At 61.1% G+C, this 9,101-nt stretch overlaps 1 protein-coding gene across 1 annotated transcript in view; it reads right to left on the bottom strand.

Annotated features, from left to right (window-relative positions):
• Window positions 1-276: 276 nt before the first annotated feature.
• Window positions 277-9,101, bottom strand: part of FBXL16 (F-box and leucine rich repeat protein 16) — a 14,523-nt gene continuing 5,698 nt past the window's right edge. The window contains exons 2-6 of the mRNA XM_027889598.1: window positions 3,902-4,612; window positions 2,629-3,137; window positions 2,208-2,292; window positions 1,628-1,691; window positions 277-780 (exon numbers count right to left, since the gene is read on the bottom strand). Coding sequence (XP_027745399.1) covers window positions 632-780; window positions 1,628-1,691; window positions 2,208-2,292; window positions 2,629-3,137; window positions 3,902-4,597 — 1,503 coding nt within the window. The 5' untranslated portion in view covers window positions 4,598-4,612 and the 3' untranslated portion in view covers window positions 277-631. The remainder of the gene's footprint in view (window positions 781-1,627; window positions 1,692-2,207; window positions 2,293-2,628; window positions 3,138-3,901; window positions 4,613-9,101) is intronic.

The following is a 9,101-nucleotide window of genomic DNA, read 5'->3' as shown; positions in this document are numbered from 1 at the left end:
CTGCCATAGCACGAGACTGAAGCAAGCGAGCATGCGAGGGCGGCGGGCGGGCGGAGAGGAACATCCTATTCACCAGGAGAAAGCGCCCCAAAGGCAGGGCTGGGGGCTGGGGGGGACACACAGCACGGGGGGGGGTGGGCTCGGTGACCCGCTCCGGGGGTGCGAGGGGACCCATTCAGCCTCCACCGCCACCCACGGGTGCCAAAATTGAGCATCCTCCTCTCGCCCATCCCTGGGAGCATCCTTTGGCCCCCAGGAGCGTCCTTAGTGTCGGCACCCGGGCCAAGGGAGCAGGATGCGGCCGGGGGGGTCACACAGCGTCGCCTTCCCGCTTTGGGTTTCCATGATGTCCGTCTGTCTGTCCGAAAGGGCTTGGCAGGACACTGGGAGGAGACTGGGCGATGGCGGCGGTGCGGGGGGAATTTACATCGTACCCGGGGGGACTCCGGCGAGGCGCGACGCCGTCCCCCATCTCCTCCCGGAGCCCCCTGTCCCTCGGGGTAGTCAGTGTGGGGGTTGTCCTGGGTCGGCTGGAAGCGAGGGCATCTCTCGTGTCCCCCAGCGGCCGGGAGGAGATGGGGTGGGCGATGGTGGCCGGGGTGGGCGCGGCAGCGGGCGGCCGGACCCGCCGCTACTCGATCACCATGCAGCACGGGAGGTGCTGGGAGAAGTATTTGAAGAGCTCCGGGGTGGCCCCGGGACAGTTGGTGAGTTCCAACTCCTCCAGCTCCTGCAGCTGCACCAGCCCCGACAGCCCCGTGGTGGTCAGCAAGGGACAGCCTGCAAGGAAACAGGGTGCACCGTCACCCCAAAGCATCGGCACCCCCAAAAATAGCATCCCAAAGGCATCCCAGAACACTAAGATCTGCACAAATAGCACTCTAAAGGATCAGCTCCCCAAAACCCCAGCACCACAAACATACCCATACCAAATGAAAAGCACCTCAAAGCCCAGCACTCCAAAACACTCCAGAACCCTCAAAAAACCAGAATAAAACCCCCTGACAAGCTAAAAAAATGGTACTGCCACCCCCCCAGGAAACCCCCCAAAATCACCCAAAATACCAGCACTCAAAAAAATCACCCCAACACCGTGAAACAAAAATAAATACCATAAAGCACCAGTACCCCCAAAAAACCAGCATCCTAAAACATCAATAACCCCAAAACTAGCACCCAAAAAACCAGAACCCCAAAAATCAGCATGCAAAAAGAAGTACCCAAGACACCCAAAAAAAGACCAGCCAAAAAAACCAGCACCCCAAAACACCAGCACCCAAAAGCAATTGTATTCAAAAAAGCCCCCCAAAACCCCAGCATCCCAAAACCCAGCACCCCAAAGCACCATTATCCCCAAAAGATCACCCCAAAAACAGGACTTCAAAAACCAACACCCTAAAAACCAGCACCCAAAAAATCCCCATCCCAAAAAACACAGCACCCCAAGAGCCCAGCCATGGACCCCTCTCCACAGAGCTGTGCTGGGTGTGGGTGCCTGCTGGCTCAGGGTGGGGGGTGCTGGCTGTCCCCAGGCTGTCCCCTGGCTTGTCCCTGTCCCCACACTCATTCTCTCTGCAGCCCCACGGGGTCCTGTTCCCCTGGTCCCTGGGCTGGGGACGTGTCTCACCAGCCAGCGAGAGGAGGCGCAGGCTGCTCATGCCCAGGAGGTGCTTCAGGCCAAAATCCTGCACCTGGAAAAGAAAAGGGAATGAGAATGGGGTGGACAGTGAGGGGACCAACAACACTGGGGCTCAGCATCACTGGGACAGTGAGCCTGGGCAGGGTGCAGGATTCTGGGGGAGGGTGCTGGGGCAGGGTATGGGGTGGGGGTACGGGGTGCGGGTACGGGGTGCAGGGAGCTGGGACTGGGAGCTGGGTGCTGGGGCAGGGAGCCTGAGCAGGATGCAGGATGCTGTAGCAGGATGCTGGGGGCAGGGGCAGGGTACTGGGTCTGGGTGCAGGGAGCTGGGACAGAGAGCCTGGTGCTGGAGCAGGATGCTGGGGCAGGATACTGGGGCTGGGCAATACTGGTGCTGGGTCTGGGTGCCAGGGCTGAGTCCTGCTGAGTTCACAGGAGTACCCCCTTCCCTGCACCAAGCCTTGGGGCCTCCAGCCGGCCTGTGGAGCCCACCCTGAGCTCATGGCCCATCCCCGGGGAGGTGCCACCCTGCCCTCCCCGCTGTGCCAAGCTGTGCTCCCCCACCTACCTGGCAGCACCAGCGCAGGTAGAGGCTCCGCAGGGACGACATGGTGGACAGGTAGCTGAGGCCGGTGTCGGTGATCCGCACGCACCTGCCGGGGACAGGGGAGTCAGGGCTGGCCAGGAGTGGGGCACCCAGGGGTGTCCCCAGACCACGGCCTCCATGCTGCACCCTCTGCTTCCAGCGCAGCTCAGCACAGCATGGTGTGGCATGGCATGGTTTGTCATGGTGTGACACGGCACAGCATGGCTCAGCATGGCATGGCACAGCATGGCTCAGCATGGCATGGCACAGCACGGCATGGCAGGGCTTGGCTTGGCATGGCATGGCATGGCATGGCATGGCATGTCTCAACATGGCTCAGCATGACATGGCACGGCTTGGCATGGCACGGCACAGCCCAACACGGTTCTGCACGTCCCCGTACCTGTCGAGCACCAGCTCCTCCAGCTTGTGCAGGTCGCAGGCGATGTACTCCAGGGCCATGTCGGTGATGCGAGGGCACCAGGAGAGGTCGAGGCTGCGCAGCTTCCGCAGGTTCTCGGCCACCAGCTCCACCCCGTCATCCGTCACCTTGGAGCAGCCCGAGAGGCTGAGGACGCTCAGGTTGGGCAGGCTGTGCACCATGTTGACCACGCCGTGGTTGGTGATCTCCCAGCAGGAGTTGAGGCGCAGGGTGTGGGTGGTGTAGCCCTGCTTGGCGGTGAAGTAGGCGAGCGCCGTGTCCGTCACGTGGTAGGCCTGCAGGTTGAGCTCGGTGAGGTTGGGCAGGAGCTGCGAGATGGCGGCGATGGCGTCGTCGGCCACGTTGATGCAGTCGCTGACACTCAGGGCCGTGATCCGGGCGTTTAGGCTGGACCACAGCCCCGCCTCCGTGAAGTCGTTACAGCCCGACAGCTCCAGCCGCACCACGCCCTGCATCTGCTCCAGCATCACCTGCCGAGGGTCAGGGGGTCAGGGCATGGTGGGCACTGCCCTGTGCTCTGAGCAGCCCTGCCCGCCCCAGATCCCTCTGAGCCCCCCGTGGCTCTGCTCTCAGTCCTGCCTGGCTGCAGCCTCCTCCCTGGGACCTCCCTGGTGCAGGACACACCAGCACTGGTGAGGAGTGGGAGGGGACACTCAGGGACTCCCAGGCACAGCCCCGGTGCTGTACCAGGTGCTGTCTGCAGAGTCAGGATCGATGCCTGCTCCCAACACAGGAACTGCTCAGGTAAGATGCGCCCATGGAGCAGCTGGTGCTGTGTTTGGCCATGGTGCAAGGCAGGGACCTCAGTGGGGACCTTGCCAGGCCCTGTGCGGGACCATGAGTTGCCCCATCTCTGTCTGACCCTCAGCCCCTTGCTCAGGTCACCCCCCATTGCTGGGAAGCAGCCAGCCAAGCGGGAATGTCCCCATCCCCTGAGTCCTGCTTGTCACCCCTTGCCATATCCACTGCCCAGCAGCACCTTGCCTGGCTGTGCCTTCCTGGCAGCATCCATGGGCAGCAGGGATGAACCCCCCCCGGCAGCATCCTGACCCCCTGCCTGCACCCATCCCACTGCCCAGACCACAGGCAGGGGCTCCCAGTGCTGCCCACACCTGTAGGATGGCCATGCCACCTGCCTGCCCCTTTCTTGCTACCAGAGAAAGCCCTACCCTCATGTGTGTCCCCAGGACCACCAGGAGTGACACACCATCGTTACCTCGCCAGGGTCACCTACCTCCAACCCTGCATCTGTGATGGTCGACCTCTTAAGGCTCATGGACTTGACCCCCTTCTTGGAGAGGGGGTAGTTGTCAATGAACTCACAAATGTCCAGGTCGGAGACGCCCACGAGGCAGAAGCCGTCAAAGCCACGGACGGCGAAGCCCTGCAGGCTGACAAACTCCTTCTCCCCACCGGGCAGGATGTTGTAGAGCTCTTTGGTGTGCAGGACGGGTGTCAAGCCCACCCAGAACTTGGGCTGGTAAAGCACCCGCCGCCACGCCTTGCACACCTGTGCCAGCACGCACTTCTCACACGCCGAAAAGTACCAGAACAGGCGGTTCAGGATCTTCTCGTCCACCGCCAGCTGCCTTTCCGAGGGCGAGCCCGGCAGCCGCTCGGGCGAGGGCTGCTCTGAGCCTTCGCTGGCGTTCAGTCCCACCAAGGAAGCGCCGGGAGGGGAGGACACGCTGGCCAGAGCAGCCAAGGAGAGCGGGGAGGCCAGGCTGGGGATGGGCAGGTCGCTGCGGTGGGCTAAGGCCGGGCTGAGGATGGCAGGCACGGAGGAAGGCTGGCACAGGCGGTTTTTCATGGCGGGGGTGCCTTTGGTGATGCTGGCGGAGCCGAGGCCGTTGGGTTGTGTGGGGATCTTCACCAGTCCATTGCGGGGCAAACATGGGGGCTTGGTGTCGCCGTTTCTCGGGTTCGACATCTTCCACAGGTCTCTCTGGAACACAGGGACGTGGGGTGAGGGGTTGCCAGGCTGGCAGGGAGGGGGGACGGAGCTGGGGGGGAGATCCTGGGAGTCCCTGTGCAGGGAGCAGGGGGGCACATGGGATCGGGAAATGCAGGGAGGGTGGGCACAGGCACAGAGGGTCATGGCCGGGGCACAGAGCAGGGTCCTCGCAGAGGCCACGTGGCTGTGGCATCCCCCATGATGAGGGACAGATGGGGGTTTGTCCCTGGACATTCACATCCTTCTCTGAGCTGGAATCCAGCCATCAGTGGGGGTTGGAGCAGGAACCACAGACTGGTTTGGGTTGGAAGGCACCTCAAAGTTCATCTCAATCCAGCCTCCACGCCATGGGCAGGGACACCTTCCACTAGCCCAGGTTGCTCCAAGCCCTGTCCAACCCGGCCTTGGACACTTCCAGGGACCCAGGGGCAGCCACAGCTTCTCTGGGCAACCTGTGCCAGGGCCTCATCACCCTCTCAGCCAATGATTTCTCCCCAGTATCCCCATGTAACCCTCCCCTCTGACAATGGGAAGCCATTCCCTGTGTCCTGTCCCTCCATCCCTTGTCCCCAGTCCCTCTCCAGCTCTCCTGGAGCCCCTTTAGGCCCTGTAAGGGGCTCTCAGGTCTCCCTGGATCCTTCTCTTCTCCAGGTGAACCCCCCCAGCTCTCCCAGCCTGGCTCCAGAGCAGAGGGGCTCCAGCCCTGGGAGCATTTCTGTGGAGGGGAGATGAGGCAGTGGTGGTGGAGCAGAGCTCCCTGTGAGCCTGTGCCAGGCAGGAGCCTCTCGGCAGCCGGGCAGCACCGGCAAACCAGGCAATAAATATTGCAGTGGCAGCAGGGCTGGCTCTCCACGGCCCCGCCACACCCGCCATCCATTATTCAACACGTTTCCCTCTATAAATACAGAAGTGAATAATTGATGGGGCTCAGCCCCCTCCCCCTGCCCCAGCTGGTGCCTGGTGTGGGGCCCTGCTGGAGTGCTCCTGTCCTGTTTGCCAGTGCTGTGCCAAACGCCGTGAAAGAGCTGGCTCCTGGTGGCCCCTGGGGACACGATGAGGAGCTGGAGTACAGGAAAGGGCTTTCAGTGCATGGATCAGGGGACAGGGACATGGCCCTGAAGCCTTGGGGGATGCCTGGAATGTCCATCCATCAGTATGTGATGGAACCTGAGGAACCTCTTCGTTGCCAGCTCCCCCTGGACTGGCGATAAAATCAAGGGAATTATTTTAGCTGCTTTATTTGGGATGAATATGGCCAGGGTCTGATGAGGGGGCACCAAGGGAGGAGCATCCTGCCTGGTAACACTCCTCTGTGGGCTCTGAGGATGCTCCATGAAGCCTCGGGGAAGTGGTTGTTGAGAGGGATGCAGCCCAGATCGCCTTCTGCCCCCAGCCCATCGCTGTCCCCCTCACAGCGTCCCTGGCCTCATCCAGCTCTCCTGGAGCGAGCAGGGAGGGAGCAGCCATGCAAACAAGAGCTCAGGAGAGCAGGCAGCTGCCAGTGGCACAGCTGGCAAACCCCGTGGGATGCACAGCACGTGGCATCTCCTGAGGACACGGTTCCCAGCACAGCCGTGGGACGGGGCCGGTGCGAGCTGCTGAAGCCTCTCCCGTGGTGGGAGTGGCAGTGGTGTGGAGGTGCCAGCAGACAGCCCGACTCAGGAGAGATCCCATCCTCCAGGGATGAGCCCAGCCCCGTGCAGACAGTCTGGTGCCACTCCCGACTTGGATGCAGCTGCTGCTGCCTCCACTCCTGCTGCCCGACAGCGGAGCTGGGCCCTCGGTGCTTGGACATGAGTTAAATTTGCTTAAAAGCAGGAGAAGAGGAGAGGAAAGAAGGAAGAAACTTAAAACCAGAGACTGGATTCTTGGCAGCAGTTGGGGAAGCAAACAGAACGTGCACCAGGGTGTCTCACACAGCACAAATCCCAGCAGATAATTACAGGGTGGCACAGAAAGGCTGTTTATCCAGCACAGAGCCCACAGCCAGAGCCATTCAGCACCCTGGTTGTCCCCAGGGAGAGGGCAGGTGGTGACAGAGGGGCAGCCCGGGGCCTTGGCAGCCCAAGGGGATGGTCATGGGAGGAGACAGATGCTGACAAGTCGCCGGACTGAACTACAGCCAGCAGGAGGTTTTGGTAACAGATACAACCAACTCAGACCTGGGCTGGTCCCTGAGGCCACGCTCAGGGGGGACTCAGTGGATCCAGCAGCTTTCCCAGCCCTGCCTTGGGAAGCTGAGCCAGGTCCCTGCTGCCCCAGGCACTGAGGCTGCCTGTCTGGAGCACAGAAATCCTGAACCTTGAGTGAGCTGGGAAGTCACTTCAAATAAAAAGATGAACAGAGATTCGGGCCTCTGGGCACAGGTGGCTCCAGACAGTGGCGGTTGGGAGGCTGGGCAGGCATTTCTTTCTGGGAAAATGGACAGGCAAGGATTTGGGTGTTCCTACCACCCCCAGGAGCAGGCCTGTGCTGGGGAAAGACCCAGTGTGGAGAAGGTGGGCTGGGGACACACACCGGGGAGGGGAGTGGGTCCAAGAGCTGTTCTCTCCTCTATCTCTGACAGCACTGGGATCTGCCCTCCCTTGCTGCAGGAAAGCCCCTGCCTGCAGCCAAGCAGCCCCCCAGGCTCCTGCACCCCAGGGCTGAGGCCACATTCCTCCAACATAGAAAATGCAACTCCCACATCCCATGGAGATTCCAACTGCTGTGTGCTGGGACACCCAGGGCACACCCTGTCCTGCCCCAGGTCCTCCCAACCCGTGGAGACAGCGGATGGACAGTGGCACACAAATCTGTCTGCCTTGGAGGTGTCAGTACAGATCTACTCTGATTTCCAGTAGCTCCATGAGCCCCTTCATAAGCTTTTTGACCACCCCAAAGCAGCAGGAGAGCAGAGATTTGGCCTTCACTCCCTGACATCTCACTGTTTGCAGATTGCATGACTGGGCCAGCCATCATCATCAGGATTGTTCAGCGCTTGGTACAACCATCCTTGCTCTGGGATCTCACAGGAGCAGCCCGGATCTGTAACCCCATAACAAGCCCCCTTTGCTCTTGCAGGCTCATGTGGAAACGTCTTCCAGCAGTGGAGTGGTATTTCCCAACACACAGTGGGAGTAAACCTGACAAAAGCAAAGGTCAAAGTCCTTCAGCTTCCAAATCCACTCCAGGGTGCACATTTCACAGGAGACGTCACTGCCAGAGAAGTCACTTCATTCAGGAGGGTTTTGTCACCCACAATAAGTGATGATGCAGTGCTGGGGGGCGGATTTGACGCAGGAAGGGAGAGGAAAACGGGGCTCTGAGAGCCTGTCATCACAAACATTGCACAGACAGTGAGGATGATGGGGTGAACAGGACGGAAGCTGCCAGGAAGGCAGAGCTTGTCCAAGGTGCTGGAGAGTTTACCAGCAGTTGGTAGTGAGGAGGGATGAGGGCCTCAAAATTGGCAGGACGGCCTGTCACCCTGAGAGGGTGTTGCCTGGGAAATTCCAGGCTCCTGGATCAGACAGCTGCGGTCAGGCTCGGGGGCGAGCTCTGGGGCAGCTGTGGATCGGAGAGGCCACGAGACACGCGGGACTGGCCGGCGAGGAGCCGCCGGGACCCCGGTCAGCACGGCGGAGAGCGGCGGGCCCCGGGCAGCACCGCGGACAGCGGCCCGGGCAGCACCGCGGACAGCGGCACAGCCCGCCCGTCCCGCCCCGAGCCGCGCATCCCGCAAGGGAACCCGCAAACCTGCCCCTGGGGACCCTCCTCAGCCAGCCCCGTGAGGGTATTGCCCTGCCAGGTCCCTGTGAGCATCCGCTATGGCCCTGCCAGGGCCCTGCGAGGATCCACCATTGCTCTGTCAGGTACCTGTAAGAGATCCTGCTATCATCCCACCGGGACCCTGGGATGATCCGCTACGGCCCTGCCAGGTCCTTGTAAGAGAGCCTACTATTAGCCCACCAGGTCCCTGAGAGGATCTACTATTGCCCTGACAACTCCCTGTGAGGATTCACTATTGCCCCACCTGCTCCCCGTGAGACCCTCCTATCACCCTGCGAGGTCCCTGCAGCCCCCACTGCTGCCCCCCCGGCCTGCCCTGCCCCCCTGTTATTGCCCTGCCAGGATCCAAAGCTGCTGTGGAGTGATTTCTGAGGAGCCCCTGCTCCAGCTACACGGCAACGAGGAGCCATCGCTACCGGCTGCCTGCACACACACACACACACACACACACACACACACACACGCACACACTCACAGGGACACACACGGACATGCACAGGAGCCTCGGGAGTGAGTGGATACCCCTGCACAGGCCGTGGTGCTCACACACACACACAAATACACAGACACACACAGACACACACAGATACACACACACAAATGCACAGACACAAACACAGACACACAGATAGATACAGCCATCCTTGCACATGAACACACAGACACACAGACCCACAGAAACACACACACAGACACAAACACAGACAGA

This window comes from Empidonax traillii, unplaced genomic scaffold (genome assembly GCF_003031625.1).
Source record: "Empidonax traillii isolate 1590-97213 ecotype Southwest subspecies unplaced genomic scaffold, ASM303162v1 scaffold267:size678996, whole genome shotgun sequence".
In the NCBI taxonomy this organism is placed as follows: domain Eukaryota; kingdom Metazoa; phylum Chordata; class Aves; order Passeriformes; family Tyrannidae; genus Empidonax; species Empidonax traillii.
Note: the sequence above shows the minus strand (reverse complement) of the source record. Positions and strands in the feature narration are given on the sequence as shown.